Below are 23077 nucleotides of genomic sequence, written 5' to 3'. Positions count from 1 at the left end.
GATTATCGAAAGCTTCAATAAGCACTTCTCAACGGCTGGCCATGCCTTCCGCCTGGCTACTCCAACCTCGGCCAACAGCTCCGCCCCCCCCGCAGCTCCTCGCCCAAGCCTCTCCAGGTTCTCCTTTACCCAAATCCAGATAGCAGATGTTCTGAAAGAGCTGCAAAACCTAGACCCGTACAAATCAGCTGGGCTTGACAATCTGGACCCTCTATTTCTGAAACTATCTGCCGCCATTGTCGCAACCCCTATTACCAGCCTGTTCAACCTCTCTTTCATATCGTCTGAGATCCCCAAGGATTGAAAGCTGCCGCAGTCATCCCCCTCTTCAAAGGGGAGACACCCTGGACCCAAACTGCTATAGACCTATATCCATCCTGCCCTGCCTATCTAAGGTCTTCGAAAGCCAAGTCAACAAACAGGTCACTGACCATCTCGAATCCCACCGTACCTTCTCCGCTGTGCAATCTGGTTTTCGAGCCGGTCACGGGTGCACCTCAGCCACGCTCAAGGTACTAAACGATATCATTACCGCTGTCGATAAAAGACAGTACTGTGCAGCCGTCTTCATCGACCTCGCCAAGGCTTTCGACTCTGTCAATCACCATATTCTTATCGGCAGACTCAATAGCCTCGGTTTCTCGGATGACTGCCTTGCCTGGTTCACCAATTACTTTGCAGACAGAGTTCAGTGTGTCAAATCGGAGGGCATGCTGTCCGGTCCTCTGGCAGTCTCTATGGGGGTGCCACAGGGTTCAATTCTCGGGCCGACTCTTTTCTCTGTATATATCAATGATGTTGCTCTTGCTGCGGGCGATTCCCTGATCCACCTCTACGCAGACGACACCATTCTATATACTTTTGGCCCGTCATTGGACACTGTGTTATCTAACCTCCAAACGAGCTTCAATGCCATACAGCACTCCTTCCGTGGCCTCCAACTGCTCTTAAACGCGAGTAAAACCAAATGCATGCTTTTCAACCGATCGCTGCCTGCACCCGCATGCCCGACTAGCATCACCACCCTGGATGGTTCCGACCTTGAATATGTGGACATCTATAAGTACCTAGGTGTCTGGCTAGACTGCAAACTCTCCTTCCAGACTCACATCAAACATCTCCAATCGAAAATCAAATCAAGAGTCGGCTTTCTATTCCGCAACAAAGCCTCCTTCACTCACGCCGCCAAGCTTACCCTAGTAAAACTGACTATCCTACCGATCCTCGATTTTGGCGATGTCATCTACAAAATGGCTTCCAACACTCTACTCAGCAAACTGGATGCAGTCTATCATAGTGCCATCCGTTTTGTCACCAAAGCACCTTATACCACCCACCACTGCGACTTGTATGCTCTAGTCGGCTGGCCCTCGCTACATATTCGTCGCCAGACCCACTGGCTCCAGGTCATCTACAAGTCCATGCTAGGCAAAGCTCCGCCTTATCTCAGTTCACTGGTCACGATGGCAACACCCATCCGTAGCACACGCTCCAGCAGGTGTATCTCACTGATCATCCCTAAAGCCAACACCTCATTTGGCCGCCTTTCGTTCCAGTACTCTGCTGCCTGTGACTGGAATGAACTGCAAAAATCGCTGAAGTTGGAGACTTTTATCTCCCTCACCAACTTCAAACATCAGCTATCCGAGCAGCTAACCGATCGCTGCAGCTGTACATAGTCTATTGGTAAATAGCCCACCCATTTTCACCTACCTCATTCCCATACTGTTTTTATACTGTTTTTTTTATTTATTTATTTACTTTTCTGCTCTTTTGCACACCAATATCTCTACCTGTACATGACCATCTGATCATTTATCACCCGTGTTAATCTGCAAAATTGTATTATTCGCCTACCTCCTCATGCCTTTTGCACACATTGTATATAGACTTCCCATTTTTTTTTCTACTGTGTTATTGACTTGTTAATTGCTTTATCTTGGCCAGGTCGCAGTTGCAAATGAGAACTTGTTCTCAACTAGCCTACCTGGTTAAATAAAGGTGAAATAAAAAATAAATAAATAAAAATGTGTAGAGTTAGAGATGTGTTGTTGTTGTTTTAAACCACATTGTGGACCACTGGGTTTTGAGATACCAAACCAAATCATAGTCAAACATGGTACAGGCATCATCTATAATGCATTACATCATCGATACACATGTCTGCATAAACACACAGTGCAGTGGAATAAAGGACAATTAGGCACTTTCTTTATAAGGTGGTAGACTTCTGTACAACAGTATGACTAATTCTTTGTTTATAGTGTCATTTGAGTAAGAATTTGTTAATTAGCGTAACATTCGCTTTTCTCATTATAGCTCCTATGATTTGTAAAATAGGTTTAGCTTGTTTTTAACACCAATGGCCTTTTTGTAACGCGTGTTGATAATCCAAGGTGACTTCCAGCAGCCCCTGTGTCATCCTGCCAGGGTTCAATACGCACTGTGTTTCTGTGTTCTACTCTACACTATGTTTAATCCGAGGGATTATAATTGGGCTCACAAGGTCAGGATTATGGCACAGGCACAGAAGTGGGGCATCCAGTTGAACCCATCTAACACTACAGAGAGTGTTAGATGGAGATAACACAGAGATAAATATTAACATCATACATGTCTTGCCATCTCTCAATCTTCTTACTCGCTGTTTCCTCTCTCCTCATTCTCTCCCTCCCTCTTTCTTTCCCCATCTCTTTATCATTACTCACTCTCTCTCCCTCTCCATTATGTTTGGCAGGAGTGAGTTCTCTGCCTCCACCCAAATGTTCTCCCAGAGGCCTCACGTTCAAGTCAGGTGCAGCCACGCTGTACACTGAGTGGATTCCAAAGAAAACAACATGATTAAGAACTGTGTGTGTGTGTGAGAGAGAAAATAGTGTACAGTATCTGAATTTAGTGTAACACTACTATCTGTGTGTGTGTGTGTTCAAATGGCCAGAAGGGGGGTGGGGGGGGGGGGGTGGTGGTGGTATGTGACAGACTTGTGTCTCAGAGAGAGGATATGACACACTGGAACGCTCCACCACTAAACTCCCTGCCTAGTGACGCTGCATCACACAAATGCCAGTGTCAGAACAGATGAGTGGTTGAGGCATGCTCAGTATCCAGGCGTGTACAGTAATGTGTTGAGCCTAACCCTCATTAACACAGTGGTATCTGTGGCATCTGACTTTGGGCTGTGCTGATCCTTCCAAACATTTTCCCTCTACTCCCTTACCCCTTCCAAACATTTATCCTTTCCCCTTCCCTCTACTCCCTTACCCTTTCCAAACATTTATCCTTACCCCTTCCCTCTACTCCCTTACCCCTTCCAAACATTTATCCTTTCCCCTTTCCTCTACTTCCTTACCCCTTCCAAACATTTATCCTTTCCCCTTCCCTCTACTCCCTTACCCCTTCCCTCTACTCCCTTTCCCCTTCCCTCTACTCCCTTACCCCTTCCCTCTACTCCCTTTCCCCTTCCCTCTACTCCCTTTCCCCTTCCCTCTACTCCCTTTCCCCTTCCCTCTACTCCCTTAGCCCTTCCAAACATTTATCCTTTCCCCTTCCCTCTACTCCCTTACCCCTTCCAAACATTTATCCTTTCCCCTTCCCTCTACTCCCTTTCCCCTTCCAAACATTTATCCTTTCCCCTTCCTCTACTCCCTTACCCCTTCCAAACATTTATCCTTTCCCCTTCCCTCTACTCCCTTTCCCCTTCCAAACATTTATCCTTTCCCCTTCCCTCTACTCCCTTACTCCTTCCAAACATTTATCCTTTCCCCTTCCCTCTACTCCCTTTCCCCTTCCCTCTACTCCCTTAGCCCTTCCAAACATTTATCCTTTCCCCTTCCCTCTACTCCCTTAGCCCTTCCAAACATTTATCCTTTCCCCTTCCCTCTACTCCCTTACCCCTTCCAAACATTTATCCTTTCCCCTTCCCTCTACTCTCTTACTCCTTCCAAACATTTATCCTTTCCCCTTCCCTCTACTCCATTTCCCCTTCCCTCTACTCCCTTACCCCGTCCAAACATTTATCCTTTCCCCTTCCCTCTACTCCCTTTCCCCTTCCCTCTACTCCCTTTCCCCTTCCCTCTACTCCCTTACCCCTTCCAAACATTTATCCTTTCCCCTTCCCTCTACTCCCTTACCCCTTCCAAACATGTATCCTTTCCCCTTCCCTCTACTCCCTTCCCCTTCCCTCTACTCCCTTTCCCCTTCCAAACATGTATCCTTTCCCCTTCCCTCTACTCCCTTCCCCTTCCCTCTACTCCCTTTCCCCTTCCCTCTACTCCCTTACCCCTTCCAAACATTTATCCTTTCCCCTTCCTCTACTCCCTTACCCCTTCCAAACATTTATCCTTTCCCCTTCCCTCTACTCCCTTACCCCTTCCCTCTACTCCCTTTCCCCTTCCCTCTACTCCCTTACCCCTTCCCTCTACTCCCTTTCCCCTTCCCTCTACTCCCTTACCCCTTCCCTCTACCTCTACTCCCTTTCCCCTTCCCTCTACTCCCTTACCCCTTCCCTCTACTCCCTTTCCCCTTCCCTCTACTCCCTTTCCCCTTCCCTCTACTCCCTTACCCCTTCCCTCTACTCCCTTACCCCTTCCAAACATGTATCCTTTCCCCTTCCCTTTACTCCCTTACCCCTTCCAAACGTACATGCATACAATAAGAACCTGCATCTCCATCCCCAATCTAAATAGTGCTATTTATCCACACACAGCCACCCTGCAGCCACCTTGCTGCCACCCTGCCGCCACCCTGCAGCCACCCTGCTGCCACCCTGCAGCCATCGCTGCCATTATATTCTCGTTTTTATTGATGTTATTTCACCTTTATTTAACCAGGTAGGCTAGTTGAGAACAAAGTTCTCATTTGCAACTGTGACCTGGCCAAGATAAAGCGTAGCAATTCGACACATACAACAACACAGAGTTACACATGGAATAAACAAAACATACAGTCAATAATACAGAAGAACAAAAGAAAACAAAAAGTCTATATACAGTGAGTGCAAATGAGGTAAGTTAAGGAAATAAATAGGCCATGGTGGCGAAGTAATTACAATATAGCAAATAAACACTGGAATGGTAGATCGGCAGAAGAAAGAATGTGCAAGTAGAGGTACTGGGGTGCAAAGGAGCAAGATAAATAAATAAATACATACAGTATGGGGATGAGGTAGGTAGATGAGCTGTTTACAGATTGGCTATGTACAGGTCCAGTGATCTGTGAGCTGCTCTGACAGTTGGTGCTTAAAGCTAGTGAGGGAGATATGAGTCTCCAGTTTCAGAGATTTTTGCAGTTCGTTCCAGTCATTGGCACCAGAGAACTGGAAGGAAAGACAACCAAAGGAGGAATTGGCTTTGGGGGTGACCAGTGAGATATACCTGCTGGAGCGCATGCTACGAGTGGGTGCTGCTATGGTGACCAGTGAGATATACCTGCTGGAGCGCATGCTACGAGTGGGTGCTGCTATGGTGACCAGTGAGATATACCTGCTGGAGCGCATGCTACGAGTGGGTGCTGCTATGGTGACCAGTGAGATATATCTGCTGGAGCGCATGCTACGAGTGGGTGCTGCTATGGTGACCAGTGAGATATACCTGCTGGAGCGCATGCTACGAGTGGGTGCTGCTATGGTGACCAGTGAGATATATCTGCTGGAGCGCATGCTACGAGTGGGTGCTGCTATGGTGACCAGTGAGATATACCTGCTGGAGTGCATGCTACGAGTGGGTGCTGCTATGGTGACCAGTGAGATATACCTGCTGGAGCGCATGCTCCAACCAACGAGAGTATGCAGGTCGCAATGATGGGTAGTGTATGGGGCTTTGGTGACAAAACGGATGGCACTGTCATAGACAGTTTGTTGAGTAGGGTATTGGAGGCTATTTTATAGATGACATCACCGAAGTCGAGGATCGGTAGGATGGTCAGTTTTACGAGGGTGTGTTTGGCAGCATGAGTGAAGGATGCTTTGTTGCGATATAGGAAGCCGGTTCTAGATTTAATTTTGGATTGGAGATGCTTAATGTGAGTCTGGAAGGAGAGTTTACAGTCTAGCCAGACACCCAGGGATGTTGTAGTTGTCCATGTATTCTAAGTCAGAGTCATCCAGAGTAGTGATGCTGGACGGGCGAGCAGGTGCGGGCAGCGATCGATTGAATAACATGCATTTAGTCTTGAGGATTAAGCAGTGGTGCACTCCGAGTGGGCTGTGCTGAGCAGGAAATAAATCTGACATTTTCTCCCTCTCCACTCGCAGGGCGATGAGTGAGGAGGGAGGGGGGATGAGAACAGGCTTTTATGACATCATAATGGATGCATTATGGAGCCACATGGATGCTCTGTGATGTCGCAATAAGCCTCTGCCGCTACCGGGAGATCAATGGGGCGGTGCACAATTGGCCCAGCATCGTCCGGGTTAGGAGAGGGTCTGTCCGGCAGGGATGTTCTTGTCCCATCGCGCACTAGCGACTCCTGTGGCAGGCTGGCGCAATGCACGCTAACACGGTCGCCAGGTGTACGGTGTTTCTTCCGACACATTGGTGCGACTGGCTTTCGGGTTGCGTTTCGGAGGACACACGGCTCTCAACCTTCGCCTCTCCCGAGTCCGAGTTGCAGCGATGAGACAAGATTGTAGCTACCAAATGTAAAAAATAGAAATCGAATCTCTTGGCCACATCAGTACCCACTGATACAGGGTGGGGAGGAGAGGGACAGACCAGAGAGATAGAAGGTAGGGGGGGTTGTAGTTTGAGCGCTAATCCAATATCCTCGGCCACTTTTCCCACCAAATGGACAACTACAAGATATGACATTGATGTTTACCACAGACAGGAACATGTGGAAAACCACAGTGTCTGTGTGTTGAATAAATACAATCAAAGCCTTTCACACACAATATGTTATCTCCACCATCTAGAGCACATATGTCAGAGTCAAGGCCCGCGGGCCACATCCGGCCCGCAAGAAGGTTTTTTACGGCCCCTGGGATGATCTTGATTTATTATTAGAACCGGCCCGCAGCAAGCCGGCAGCCCGCAGATCTTTTACACGCACCAATACTACATTTCCCACAATGCAAAGGTGACGCACCGAGCAGTAGGCTGCTTCATTTCAATATTTATTGGCACAGCAGTCGTCAGCATCACAGTAAAATTAACTTTCAGATACCCATCAAAAATGGCAAAATGGAAGGTGGATACTGAGAACCGGGGGTTTCAAACAAGGTGGGAGTCGGAGTATATGTTCACGAAGGTAGCTGGAAAACCTGTGTGTCTTCTGTGTGGAGAAAGTGTGGCGGTACTGAAAGAGTATAATCTGAGACGACATTATGAAACGAAACACGCGGACAAAAACAAGAATATGGACATGGAACAAAGGCTACAAAAGGCAGAGGAATTAAAACGAGGCCTCAAATCTCGACAGGCTCTGTTCAAAAAAGCCAAATCACAAGGCCAGGCTGCTGTCAAGGCCAGTTTTATTTTGGCAGAAGAGATCGCTAAATCAGCCCGGCCATTTACGGAGGGGGGATTTCATCAAAAACTGCATGATTAAAGTTTGTGACGAAGTTTGCCCAGAAAAAAGGCAACTCTTTTTAAATGTGAGTCTGAGCAGAAACACCATTGCCGAGAGAGTAGACCAGTTGTCCATCAATCTAAAAGAGCAGCTTGTGAAAAAGGGAAAAGATTTTATTGCATATTCCTTGGCTGTGGATGAGAGCACCGACATTTCTGACATTGCCCAGTTGTCAATTTTCATCCGCGGAGTGGACTCCAACCTAAGCGTGACAGAGGAGTTTTTGGCTTTACGTCCTATGCATGGCACAACTACGGGGCATGATTTGTATGAAGAGGTGTCAAGATGTGTAAATGAGATGGAGCTGCCTTGGGAAAAACTCGTGGGTTTGACAACCGACGGAGCACCTGCGATGTGTGGACACAGGAGCGGACTGGTGGCGAAGATACGGGAAAAGATGCAAGAGGAAAACGCGACAGGTGAGCTGACAGCTTATCATTGTATCATACACCAGGAAGCGTTGTGCGGTAAAGCCTTGAAAATGGAGCATGTAATGAGCATCATCACGCGCACAGTTAACTTTATCAGAGCCAAAGGTTTGAATCACCGCCAGTTCAAGGCATTTCTGACGGAGTTAGAAACGGAGCATGGTGATTTGCCTTATCACACAGAGGTGCGATGGCTAAGCCAGGAAAGGTGCTTCAAAGATGTTTCGAGCTTCGTGAGGAGATTTGTCTGTTCTTGGACAGCAAAGGGAAAGACACAACACAACTCCGAGACGAAATGTTTCTGTGTGAAATGGCTTTTCTGTGTGACATTACGAGTCATCTGAATGCAATAAACTTGCAGCTGCAGGGTCGGGATCGTGTCATCTCTGATATGTACAGTACAGTGAAGGCATTTAAAACCAAACTGACTCTGTGGGAGACGCAGATGCGGAAAGAAAATTTGAGCCACTTTCCCAGCTGCCAGACCATGAAAGAGAAGCTCTCTACCAGTGCGTTCCCGAGCACACAGTTGGCTGATAAAATAGGTATGCTTGCCGCTGACTTTCGACGCCGATTTGCTGACTTTGAAGCACAAAAAGCAGGTTGGCACTGCTCGGTAACCCATTTGCTGTTGACGTGGAAAGCTCACCACCAAACCTCCAAATGGAGTTGATTGACCTCCAATGCAATGATGCACTGAGGGCAAAATATGCGGCAGTGGGTGCTGCGGAGTTCGCCCGTTTCCTCCCGGCACAATGCCCCAGCTGCGCATCCAGGCTGCTCAAACGTTGTCTATGTTTGGCAGCACATACCTGTGTGAACAACTGTTTTCTTTGATGAACCTGAACAAAACATCACACAGAAGTCGACTTACTGCTGAACACCTCCACTCAATTCTGAGGATTTCTTCAGCTCAGAGCCTTACCCCCGACATTGATGAACTTGTGGAAAAGATGGGACACCACCAAGTATCACCCTCAACCTCAAACAAGTGAACATTACTGTGCAATCACATATTTAGAGTTTTTACTCAGTTCAAGTTTAAAAGTTAAAATTTAATATTTGTTTTCACTGCATGTTACTTCTCCTTAAACAAAGTGTTGTTTTTGATTAATAGATTTTTGCACTTTATTTTTTTGTATTTCAATCCAATTATATTTTAAAAATATTTCAGTTGAGTGGATGATAGAAAATTGCTATTATTGTTTTTTCTTTGAAGTAAATTTAGCCCACTTTTGCTAAAATAGAAAATATAGTCTACTGATGGTGCCTTGAATACCGGTTTCTTTCATTTAATGTTCATGTTATGGGGATATTTATATAAAGGAAATTTGTCTTTTGTGTCTGTTGAAAATTAAAGATTACTGACAGAGCCATAAGAAAATATTGCTTTATTTATCTGATCATATTGTAATATATTTGTTAGGTTTTCAGTAGGTTCAATTAGGTTCACTAGACTATATGCGTCATTTAAAAATTTTTCAATGAACATTCGAACAGTCCGGCCCTCGTCTTGTAGCTGATTTTTTTATTTGGCCCTCCGTCCATTTGACTTTGACACCCCTGATCTAGAGTATACAGCCTCATTACCCTGTCCTCTATGGTAGGCCTACTATGTCCAGTTGATTGTTGTTGGACTGTACAGACCAGACCACAACTATGATGTTGCTACAGTAGACCTCACTACAGTAAAGTTTATTTATCCTCTTCAGTTTTTTCTATCACATCCTGTCTCAAGCCCACAGCCACTCTCTAAATCCACAAGTAGGAGTGTCTAGTGATTTCTGTCATGTTTGAGCAGCAGTGAGGGTGACTGTTTCTCACACACACACCCTTCATAAGCCTCATACACACACCTCACACACACTCCTAATTCGCCTGTTATGTTGGTCCTCACACTGAGACAGAACCTCAGGGTAACTGTGGACCACTAGTTCTACATCAAAATGTGTTCTGTTCACCTAGAAGTGCTACCACTGTGTACCACAAGACTTTCACACCTCACGCCCTACTGACTAATCTCACTCACACACACACTCAATTTCCCCCCATTCCCAAGGGGAGTTAACATGTTCAGAGAGGGAAGGGGTATGACATGACACCATGTGGGCTGATGTGGATGAATGTGACTGGATGTGGTCAGTACAGTCCCTAAGCCCCAATTCCCCCCTGAACAACAGCCCCTCAGCTAGAGAGCTAGAGGAAAAGCTGACTCGGGATGCCCTAGTATAGATTGTGTGTGTGAGAGAGCGAGAGAATGTGACCTCATTCACACCGGTACTGTATTTATAGTGGAGCGGGGGTGGGGGTCTTCCTCTTTTGTGAACACATTGTAGTATTTTTAGAAGTGTCACAGAGTCCTTAATCACTGACCATGACCTCATATCTCCCCCCTCCTCGCACACACTGCCCCATTGTAGACTAGAGTACGAGAGAGAGACCGCAACAGTTTACAAAGAGCTTAAGGACATACTTGTTAATTATCCTAATCATAATGTATTCGTCAGGCTTTAGGGGAGACCTTTTCAATAGAACAATGGGTTGTTACCATGACAACGGTTCTTTCTTTCCAAACTGACATGGTGGAATAATTTCATTAAGTGTGACAGTGGAATATGTGTGTCATTAATATTGACTAGGCTGTCGTAGTTCTAAAGTGACTCCTCTGCTATCACAGACGCCCTATACATTCTCCTATACCCTTTACACTGTCATGATGAAATCACACCTGTATGACTTACACACACACACATGAAATCTTCTCATCAGCTATATATGGGTAACTCAACCTTATGCGCAAATCCTACGTTGAATGTCAATGTGAAATTTGCATATACAGTTGAAGTCCGAAGATTGGAGTCATTTAAACTAGTTTTTCAACCACTCCACAAATTTCTTGTTAACAAACTATAGTTTTGGCAAGTCGGTTAGGACATCTACTTTGTATGACACAAGTCATTTTTCCAACAATTGTTTACAGACAGATTATTTCACTTATTCACTGTATCACAAGTCCAGCGGGTCAGACGTTTACATACACTAAGTTGACTGTGTCTTTAAACAGCTTGGAAAATTCCAGAAAAGGATGTCATGGCTTTAGAAGCTTCTGATAGGCTAATTGACATCATTTGAGTCATTTGGAGGTGTCCATATGGATGTATTTCAAAGCCAACCTTCAAACTCAGTGCCCCTTTGCTTGACACCATGGGAAAATCAAAAGAAATCAGCCAAGACCTCAGGAAAAAAATTTGTAGACCTCCACAAGTCTGGTTCATCCTTGGGAGCAATTTCCAAACGCCTGAAGGTACCACGTTCATCTGTACAAACAATAGTGTGCAAGTATAAACACTATGGTACCACGCAGCCATCACACCGTTCAGGAAGGAGACATGTTCTGTCTCCTAGAGATGAAGGTACTTTGGTGCGAAAAGTGCAAATCAATTCCAGAACAACAGCGAAGGACCTTGTGAAGATGCTGAAGGATTCAGGTACTAAAGTATCTATATCCACATTAAAACGAGTCCTATATCGACATAACCTGAAAGTCCGCTCAGCAAGGAAGAAACCACTGCTCCAAAACCGCCATTAAAAAAGCCAGACGACGGTTTGTAACTGCACCTGGGGAAAAAGATCGTACTTTTTGGAGAAATGTCCTCTGGTCTGATGAAACATATAGAACTGTTTGGCCATAATGACCATCGTTATGTTTGGAGGATAAAGGGGGAGACTTGCAAGCCGAAGAACACCATCCCAACTGTGAAGCACAGGGGTGGCAGCATCATGTTGTGGGGTGTGCTTTGCTGCAGGAGGAACTGGTGCACTTCACAAAATAGATGGCATCATGATAAGGAAAATTATGTGGATGGATATATTGAAGCAACTTCTCAAGACATCAGTTATAGCTTGGTCGCAAATGGGTCTTCCAAATGGACTATGCCCCAAGCATACTTCCAAAGTTGTGGCAAAATGGCTTAAGGACAACCAAGTCAAAGTATTGGAGTGGCCATCTCAAAGCCCTGACCTCAAGCCTGTAGAAAATTGGTGGGCAGAACTGAAAAAGCGTGTGCGAGCAAGGAGGCCTACAAAGCTGATTCACCCAACTTATTGTAGGAAGCTTGTGGAAGGCTACCCAAAATGTTTGACCCAAGTTAAACAATTTAAAGGCAATGCTACCAAATACTAATTGAGTATGTAAACTTCTGACCCACTGGGAATGTGTTGAAAGACATAAAAGCTGAAATAAATCATTCTCTCTACTATTATTCTGACATTTCACATTCTTAAAATAAAGTGGTTATCCTCACTGGTCTAAAACAGAATTTTTACTAGGATTAAATGTCAGGAATTGTGAAACTGAGTGTACATGTATTTGGCTAAGGTGTATGTAAACTTCCAACATTTCTTCTTTACAATAACAATAAATATCTCCACCCTATATATGGCAAAATGTTTAGAATTGCAAAAAAATGATTTTCTCTGTGGCCTATGGCGAAGTTTAACTTTATTTTATTTTTATTTTTTTCTCCACTGTGAAGAGGGGGGCCACTAAAAGGTTTTGCCCTTGAGGTGGGTGGGCCTGTCATGACAAATAGTGTGATCTTATTAGCTAAACAAAACTTGTTTAAACAGCAAAATCAGCTTTGTTTACGTAGCAGGGATGAAAATAATGTTATTTTTGCTGTAATCTCCAAAATGCAACGCATTAGGTTATCATACCGTTGCTATAGCAACGGATGCTAATAGTTTATCAAATCCCATTGCGACTCTGGGGGGGATGTTCAGTGTGTCTCCTCATGTTAGTTGTGACTGCGTCAGACAGACACGTTGTGGTGTCACCTTTCCTTTCATGAGTGTAACTGAGCTCCTCTGTGACATCACCCTCTGGTTCCCTGCATTGTTTGTCTGAGACAGTTGACAAGGTGCTTAGAACTGGGCGATATGGACAAAAATCCATTTAGCGATAAATTGCTTGAAGTGATGCAATAACGATGAATAAATAGAATGATACATTTCTAACATTGTGCACAATTTTATTTTTTTATGATCCTTTACAGTGCATTCGGAAATTATTCAGACCCCTAGACTTTATCCACATTTTGTTACATTACGCCTTATTCTAAAACTATTTAAAGTGTTTTTTCCCCTTCATCAATCTATACACAATACCCCATAATGACAAAGCAAAAACAGGTTTTTAGAAATGTTTGCACATTTATAAATAATTTAGATTGAAATATGGCATTTACACAAGTATTCAGACCCTTTACTCAGTACTTTGTTGACGCATCTTTGGCAGCAATTACAGCCTCATCTTCTTTTGGTATGACGCTTCAAGCTTGGCACACCTTTATTTGGGGAGCTTCTCCCATTCTTCTCTGCAGATCCTCTCAAGCTCTGTCAGGTTGGATGGGGAGCGTCACTGCACAGCTATTTTCAGGTCTCTCCAGAGATGTTCAATTGGGTTCAAGTCCGGGCTCTGGCTGGGCCACTCAAGGACATTCAGAGACTTGTCCCGAAGCCACTCGTCAGTGTCTTTGCTGTGGGCTTAGGGTCGTTGTCCTGTTGGAAGGTGAACCTTTGCCCCAGTCTGAGGTCCTTAGCGCTCTGGAGTAGGTTTTTATCAAGGATGATAAAGGGAAAATGATGGACACCGACCATATTGATCAGTTATCATCTCAGGCACTTTGCTGATGTCGTTCATTATGATAAGTAGCCTATACTAGAGAAATATCAATGAAATGCGTTTGCTAATTGGAAAATTGATGGCTACAACCATCAAACTAGTGGTAGTAGTTTACAGTGCGTTCCGGAAGTATTCAGACCCCTGGACTTTTTCCAAATGTTAAGTTATGCCTTATTCTAAAATGGATTAATTATTTTTTCCCCCTCATCAATCTACACACAATACCCTATAATGACAAAGCAAAAACGTTTTTTTTTAGAAATGTATGCACATTTATAAATAATTAAAACTGATATATAGTCCTGTTGGAAGGTGAACCTTCGCCCCAATCTGATGTCCTTAGTGCTCTGGAGCAGTTTTTTTTAATCAAGGATCTCTGTACTTTGCTCTGTTCATCTTTCCCTTGATCCTGACTAGTCTCCTAGTTCCTGCCGCTGAAAAGCATCCCCAAAGCATGATGCTGCCACCACCTTCCTTGACCGTAGGGATGGTGCAGGTTTCCTCCAGATGTGACGCTTAGCATTCAGGCCAACGAGTTAAATCTTGGTTTCATCAGACCAGAGAGTCTTTAGGTGCCTTTTTGGCAAACCCCAAGCGGGCTGTCATGTGCCTTTTACTGAAGAGTGGCTTCTGTCTGGCCACTCTACCATAAAGGCCTAATTGGTGGTGCTACAGAGATGGTTGTCCTTCTGGAAGGTTCTCCCATCTCAACAGAGGAACTATGGAGCTCTGACGAGAGTGACCATCAGGTTCTTGGTCACCTCCCTGACCAAGGCCCTTCTCCCCCAATTGCTCAGTTTGGCCGGGCAGCCAGCTCTAGGAAGAGTCTTGGTGGTTCCAAACTTCTTCCATTTAAGAATGATGGAGGCCACTGTGTTCTTGGGGACCTTCAATGCTTCAGAAATGTTTTGGTACCCTTCCCCTGATCTGTGCCTCGACACAATCCTGTCTCAGCGCTCTACGGACAATTTCTTCAACCTCATGGCTTGGTTTGCGAGAATATCTAAAAACCTGTTTTCGCTTTGTTATTGTGTGTCGATTGAAGAGAGGTTTTCTTTTTCAATTGAATCCATAATTTAACAAAATGTGGAAAAAGTCAAGTTGTCTGAATACACTCCGGATGCACTGTAAACTACGACTAGTCTGATGGTTGTAGCCATCAATTGTCGCATTAGCAAACTTATTTCATTGACATTTGTCTAGTATAGGCTACTTATTGTAATGAAGGACATCCGCAAAATGCCGGAGATGATAAGTGATCAATATGGTCGGTGTCAATAATTTTATCTTTATCATCCCAGCACTAGTGTTTAGTTCCACCACTCACCAATGGTGGCTCAGAAATTGTACAGTCCCTTTAAGAGAGAATGTTCTAGTTCAGAGTGTTGAATGGCAGTCAGAGCAGTTGTATCTGCATAGCTGATCATGTTAAGTGGCCAAGATAGTGGCTCCAAATGGGCCACGATACTGTACTTGCTGCAGAGCCAAAATGGACCCAAGCACTTAACACCATTAGAGACAATGGGGCTGCTGCTGGATTTAATGGCCTGGTGATATTGAGCCAAAATGGAGATTGAACTGTGGCCTGCTGGAGCACTTAAAGACATGCTCTTCAGGAATAGGTCATTACAGAAAGGCAACTGTGATTGTGGATGGTCCATTGTGGTGAAACACTGAGCCAGAATGGAAACTGGGCAGCATGTGGTTCTTTAACAAAGCTGCTCAAGCACTTACTCTAGTGTGTGTGTGTGTGTACTTGAACCACCTCCTAAACCCGTAACACATTTTTTGAAGGGAATTTTGAAAACCTGTCAACTCCAGTCCCACACTAACTACGGTCATTCTACACTCACTGGATGATTTGAAAAATGTCAGCTAAATTTACCTCAACTCCGTTTACTTGATAATTGCCTTGACAACAGCCTCACGGCCAAGTGTGGGGGGGGGGGACCAGAGCAGGTTGTCAGGGGTGAGGGGAAGGGTTGGTGACCTTTTTGTTCCTGTGTTTGCTTAGTGGGCATTCCTCTGAGGGCTGGCGCTCACCCAACCAGGGCCAGTCCATGTTATACAGGGCTCCCCCTGGGGGGAAAGATGAAGTATAACAAGTCTCCTCAGCCTGACACCACCCAACTTTCAGTCATCAGTAAAGACTATCAAACTATGTCTGCATTTCAATAGGATAGTAGGAATTGGAAGAACTCTGTGAGGTGTGGTTCAGCCATTCACGGTTACAGTTCTATACTCTCTGCATGTGCTTGTGGTTCTTCAGCAGTTCATGGTTACTCTCCCTAACGGTCCTCTTTCCTCCTCCCAGGTCCTTATGGTTGAGCTGGGTGTTGGTCCCTGCGATGCCTCCCGCCATGACAGACGACCTGGACTTGTGGGCGGCCCACTCCCAGCTGTGTGGAGAGGACCTGGTCACTGTGGACTTCCTGTTACCCACCGGCATCTACATCCAGATGGACGTCCCCAGAGAGGCCACCATACAACACATCAAACTGGTACGAGAGAGGGGGACTGTGTGTGTTTGTAGTTAACAGGCTTGCCTATAGCCTAATGTTAATCATTTCAGACAGCAGTCGAAACAGTGCAGTTGCAATCTTAGAACAGCATTGGAAAGTATAGCCTAGAGGCCTGTAATAGGCCTACTGTGCATCTCAATGTTTTTATTTATTGTTCTTATTGTTATCATGAGGATTCAGTAGGATTATAATGATATTGATTTCTATCCACATTGTCTGTCCAGCACTACAACACCTTCAGCCTTTCAGGTTGTTTTATCTCTTCAGTTACAATCAACCCACATGGAACACATTACTTTACAATTTATTAGTTTAACATTACGGAGATTGGTTAGGATTGTTTTGATGAATGACTCTGGGTGCTGCCCGGCTGAAGTTCTGGTTCTGAGCCATTGTAAAAGGCCATCATATAACAACTAGAACAAGCTGTAGGCTGCTGTAGACTGTCGCCTCCTCTCCAGTCCAGACAGACACTGTCTAATGGGTGTTATGACACAGCTGGTGGCTGTTTGTTTGTCTCTGAGCTGCACTCTAACTGCATGCAAATATCCTATGACATCATGCGTGACCCTGCTAGTGGGTAGAGGTGGGGTGAGATGTAAGCCAAAGGTCATGTAACAATACACTATAGTCTTTACCATCATGGAAGGTTTCATACTTCAGTCACTATGAATTCTTTAATGATTTTTAGTTTGGACCTTTTAAAGTGTAAATACCTTGAAGGATGGTCGTTTTTGTATTTGTCCCGGTGGTGAGATCCCTCTCCCTGTGACCCTCTCTCCCTGCTGGTGTTTTCCTCATGTAATGTTTTCCTCCATTCTGAGACACTATTTCTGATGCACACACACACACACCCACATAGAGAGACAGCATATTTTCCTCAGACAGGCTTTGTTGAATAGTTCTTGAACAACAGTGTGTAATGTCTGTTTCTCTGAATCACCCCTGGCTCCAGTGTTCCTAATGAGGAGTGACCTAACACTCCAATTCACAGAAGTGCTTGTTTGTCTGTCTGCTTTTCATATGTCTACAAAACAGAACTAACAGACTCAATGACTTGTGATCTGCTTTACAGTTGTGCAAGCAGTTGTGCAGACAGTTATGCAGTCTTATCAGTTATGTCCTGGTAGGTAGGCTAGCCGGTAAGCTACAGTCTGGATACCTGTTGGTGGATTCGGTTCAGGGAGGGCTAGTGAGGGCTTGTTCAGTGGAAATCTATTCCCTGGAGCCAGTAAAGAGGAGATATGGAGGAAAGCTCGGAGAAATTAAAAAGTATCTTAGTGTGACTGCAGAATGAGGGAGAATGTGAGGGAGCAAGAGAGGGAGAAGGAGAGGCTCAGGTAGACCAGCAGCAGATTTATTTATTTCCCCAACTCAAAATGTTTCGGAGGAGAGTAGTCCCCAGACGGAAGGTTTGCCAGCCAGCTAGCAACGTTAAACCTCAGATACTGATTTGTAGACAGCACAGTGGCAGTGTGGAGAATAAAGATGTCTCCCCTGCTCAGATGTAACGTGGGCATGACATTTATCAGGGGTGCAATGACACACCACTCCTCCATCTCCATTAGAATAGCTCGTCTTTCACTTCTATTAAAATGTGTTCTGATATTCATCCTCTGCTAGCCAACAGCACCAGAACTGTTGTGACGTGTACTCAATGACACACCACTCCTCCATCTCCATTACAATAGCTCGTCTTTCACTTCTATTAAAATGTGTTCTGATATTCATCCTCGGCTAGCCAACAGCACCAGAACTGTTGTGACATATACTCAATGACACACCACTCCTCCATCTCCATTAGAATAGCTCGTCTTTCACTTCTATTAAAATGTGTTCTGATATTCATCCTCGGCTAGCCAACAGCACCAGAACTGTTGTGACGTGTACTCAATGACACACCACTCCTCCATCTCCATTACAATAGCTCGTCTTTCACTTCTATTAAAATGTGTTCTGATATTCATCCTCGGCTAGCCAACAGCACCAGAACTGTTGTGACATATACTCAATGACACACCACTCCTCCATCTCCATTAGAATAGCTCGTCTTTCACTTCTATTAAAATGTGTTCTGATATTCATCCTCGGCTAGCCAACAGCACCAGAACTGTTGTGACGTGTACTCAATGAATGTTGGTTTAGAATTGTTTTTTAAATGGTGACCATCCAACATGCATGAAATAAAACAACTAACTGAATGTAAGAGAAAATATTCAAGTTCAAATCAAATCAAATTTTATTTGTCACATACACATGGTTAGCAGATGTTAATGCGAGTGTAGCGAAATGCTTGTGCTTCTAGTTCCGATAATGCAGTAATAACCAACAAGTAATCTAACTAACAATTCCAAAACTACTGTCTTATACACAATGTAAGGGGATAAAGAATATGTACATAAGGATATATGAATGAGTGATGGTACAGAGCAGCATAGGCAAGATACAGTAGATGGTATCGAGTACAGTATATACATATGAGATGAGTATGTAAACAAAGTGGCATAGTTAAAGTGGCTAGTGATACATGTATTACATAAGGATGCAGTAGATGATATAGAGTACAGTATATACGTATGCATATGAGATGAATAATGTAGGGTAAGTAACATTATATGAGGTAGCATTGTTTAAAGTGGCTAGTGATATATTTACATTTCCCATCAATTCCCATTATTAAAGTGGCTGGAGTTGAGTCAGTGTCAGAGATACTCTTGAAGGAAATGGTAAAGTTCAATAAAATGTCTCTTAAGTGAGGCTGTTATCCAGCTACTTCAAGGTGCTGTCTTTCATTTGAGATCATAACAGTAGTAGTAATATTGTCTCTGGATGGCTACAAATAGCATGCTGGTGAAATGTGACGGATAATTAGATGTCACACAACGGATAATAACAACACATTTGTTAAGTAAAAGCAGTTATTTGTCATGTGAACATGGTACAGACAAGTAGTAAACTGTAATCCAATCATTGTTTTTTTTACCTTTATTTAACTAGGCAAGTCAGTGAAGAACACATTCTTATTTACAATGACGGCATCTGATGCAGTAAAAGTTGAGTTCGGGAGTATTTTGTTTTAGCCTCTAAAGGTCTATACTTTGAGGGGACTTGGTCTGATGTTATGGTCAGTAAGGTGGTTATGACACAAGACTGTTTGTCTGAAGGGAAGAGAGGTGACATGACTCCTTGTCTACTCTGTCCCCATGTTTGTCTACTTCGTGCCCTTCAGCCTCACACACACACACACACACACACACACCCTGTGACTGTGCCATGGGACATGATTCATGTCCTGATTGGTCTATTCAGGACCTGTGTCATCATGTTTGTTCCCCTGTCATCATATGACATAACATTGTTGTTCATCCATTGGTTGTTAACATTTCAGTCACGATGATTTGTAGAACTACTGTTGGGCTTTAGAATCTGGATTATTGTGATGTGAGTCATGGCTAATCGTTTAGGTTCCTGTTGTTGTTGTAGATCATGTATTTTAGAGGCTGAGCCTGTGTCCGTGTAGCCTCTGATCATACAGGTAGATTGTGTTAACTTGTCTTGCCATGTAATAACTGTGGTGTCCCCCTCTTCTCCTCATAGCTCCTATGGAAGCAGGCCCAGTCATACCCCCTGTTTCCGTCTCTGGGGGAGATGGAGGGCCACATGTTTGAGTGTGTGAACCAGGCAGCTGTGCACGAGGAGCTGGAGGATGAGACCAGGCGCCTCTGTGATGTTAGGCCCTTCTGTCCCATGCTCAAACTGGTCACACGCAACTGTGGCCGCGCGGAACGCTTGCTCGACTCCAAGATCGGTGTGCTCATCGGAAAAGGTGACGTGTGCGCACACATGCACCCAGTAACAGTAGACCCTTACACTGATGTTTGAACAGAGTAGAGATGCTCCTGGACAGTGATCACTCAAACACACACATACTCTTTAGACACACCAGCACCATTTCATCTCTTTCTCCAATATATTGATATCCTCTTTGCCTTGGCTGTCAGATCTAAGTCTTGTCTTCAGAAGTCTCATGTCATCATCCCAGTATCAGCTGAAGTCAGGCCCGTAGGATGGAAAACAATCCGCTTAGAAAGGACAGGCTCCTGATGTCTGTTATTATCATCCGCCACTCAGTATTATCTGTGATGGTGATAAGACGCTGTGCTGAGTGGAGGAGGCAAGCCAGACCACCACTGTAATGGTAGGGTGGAAAGGTCAGTCTATTGACACACACACCGAAATATGCGCACATGCCTACATACACTAAGTCTCCCTTACATTCTCTATCTCATCCACATATACACATAGCTATAAGTGTACACACACACAGGGTCTTGTTAGTCTGAGGGTGTGTGAGGACAGAGATGGTGGGGCTCTATGGAGGTGCTGCAGGCCAACCAGGCCTGTTCAGAGAGAGAGTCAGTCAGTCTAATGGAAGGAGACTCATCCCATATTGATATGCTCCCTCCTGCCTCCACTTTTGTCAGATGTGATCTGTAAAAGGCTTTTGTCAGTAAGCGGTACTCAAAACATCCCTCAGGCGCTGGCTAGCCACACACACGCTGGCTAGCCACACACACACTGAAAGCACACATACACTGAAAAGCATACACACACGCACACACACAAAGAAGCAGACACACGCACACACACAAAGAAGCAGACACACGCACTCACACAATCTGAGAGCTGAGGGTCATATGAATGTTTAATGGTTTTAAATGTCAACATGTTGTTTTCATCATCCAAAGTGTTCTACTGGCCCAAAATACTGAGCTCTGTTCAACTGATAGATATAGTATAATGAATTTAGGAGCTAGATTTTATAGTGACAGTGACAGTTGTATTTCAATGAAAAGAGTAGGTTAGAGTTCAACACTGTTGAGATTGGATTGCCATATGTAATCCCTCATAAACAGGAATTGCTACTTGTTACCACGCCAGGTATCAAATGTCAGTCACAGATGTAGTGCATTAAACATGAATGGTAATGCCTTTTAATGCAGTGCTGTTAGACCCACTCATGCAGAGGTTATACTCTTGTTTTTCACGTGCTTTAGTGTGTGGCTTCTTATGACTGCTCACAGGTGTTCACAAACGGAACACGATCGGCAAATTCATCTTTAGTGCAAAATGTTGTATAACCTCTTGTGGCCTTATCATGATATCTTTATCACCTGCGAAGTCGTTGTGCAATGTTTAGAAAGTGGTCATGGAGTGGTTATGAAGAGCTTATGAAGCTTCATGAACCATTCACAGGTCTCCACGAGCTGGACGCTCTGCAGGACCAGGAGGTGAAGGACTTCCGCAGTAAGATGTTCCGTATCAGCGAGGAGAAGATGCAGCGGGTACAGCTGATGACCTGGAGCGAGTGGCTGCAGGCCTGCTTCTCTCCGCAGCTGGAGCCAGGGGGAGGAGCCACACCCGTCACAGACGGTGTCAACGACAAACAGGCCGAGGCCAGCCTCAAAGTCACCATGCACTTCGACCAGTCCCAGGTAACTACAGTATCTGTACACACTGTGAGCATAATATTTCCTACCAGAAATACTTACATGCACACATAGCAAAATATGCCCAGCAATGGAGTGAACGAGGCCATTGTTACTCTCTTCGAGTAGTGTGTAGTATTTACAATACTATACACCCTTAGCGGTCATCAAGCAGGAGTCACATCTACAATACTATACACCCTCAGCTGTCATCAAGCAGGAGTCACATCTACAATACTATACACCCTCAGCTGTCATCAAGCAGGAGTCACATCTACAATACTATACACCCTCAGCTGTCATCAAGCAGGAGTCACATCTACAATACTCTACACCCTCAGCTGTCATCAAGCAGGAGTCACATCTACAATACTATACACCCTCAGCTGTCATCAAGCAGTAGTCACATCTACAATACTATACACCCTCAGCTGTCATCAAGCAGGAGTCACATCTACAATACTATACACCCTCAGCTGTCATCAAGCAGGAGTCACATCTACAATACTCTACACCCTCAGCTGTCATCAAGCAGGAGTCACATCTACAATACTATACACCCTCAGCTGTTATCAAGCAGGAGTCACATCTACAATACTATACACCTTCAGCTGTCGTCAAGCAGTAGTCACATCTACAATACCATACACCCTCAGCTGTCATCAAGCAGGAGTCACATCTACAATACTATACACCCTCAGCTGTCATCAAGCAGGAGTCACATCTACAATACTATACACCCTCAGCTGTCATCAAGCAGTAGTCACATCTACAATACCATACACCCTCAGCTGTCATCAAGCAGTAGTCACATCTACAATACTATACACCCTCAGCTGTCATCAAGCAGTAGTCACATCTACAATACTATACACCCTCAGCTGTCATCAAGCAGGAGTCACATCTACAATACCATACACCCTCAGCTGTCATCAAGCAGTAGTCACATCTACAATACTATACACCCTCAGCTGTCATCAAGCAGGAGTCACATCTACAATACCATACACCCTCAGCTGTCATCAAGCAGTAGTCACATCTACAATACTATACACCCTCAGCTGTCATCAAGCAGTAGTCACATCTACAATACTATACACCCTCAGCTGTCATCAAGCAGGAGTCACATCTACAATACCATACACCCTCAGCTGTCATCAAGCAGGAGTCACATCTACAATACTATACACCCTCAGCTGTCATCAAGCAGTAGTCACATCTACAATACCATACACCCTCAGCTGTCATCAAGCAGTAGTCACATCTACAATACCATACACCCTCAGCTGTCATCAAGCAGTAGTCACATCTACAATACTATACACCCTCAGCTGTCATCAAGCAGGAGTCACATCTACAATACTATACACCCTCAGCTGTCATCAAGCT

The 23077-nt window shown here is 44.6% G+C and overlaps 1 protein-coding gene across 3 annotated transcripts in view; it reads left to right on the top strand.

Annotated features, from left to right (window-relative positions):
- LOC115136609 (phosphatidylinositol 4,5-bisphosphate 3-kinase catalytic subunit beta isoform-like) overlaps positions 1-23077 on the top strand; it is a 101364-nt gene that overhangs the window by 46262 nt on the left and 32025 nt on the right. For all 3 annotated transcript variants that reach the window (XM_065024312.1, XM_065024311.1, XM_065024313.1), the window contains 3 exons: positions 15992-16178; positions 19797-20025; positions 21456-21694. In XM_065024312.1, coding sequence (XP_064880384.1) covers positions 16026-16178; positions 19797-20025; positions 21456-21694 — 621 coding nt within the window. In that variant the 5' untranslated portion in view covers positions 15992-16025. The remainder of the gene's footprint in view (positions 1-15991; positions 16179-19796; positions 20026-21455; positions 21695-23077) is intronic.

This window comes from Oncorhynchus nerka, linkage group LG11, assembly GCF_034236695.1.
Source record: "Oncorhynchus nerka isolate Pitt River linkage group LG11, Oner_Uvic_2.0, whole genome shotgun sequence".
Classification (NCBI taxonomy): Eukaryota; Metazoa; Chordata; class Actinopteri; order Salmoniformes; family Salmonidae; genus Oncorhynchus; species Oncorhynchus nerka.
The sequence above is the reverse complement of the archived record's forward strand: the minus strand, read 5'-3'. Positions and strand labels throughout refer to the sequence as shown.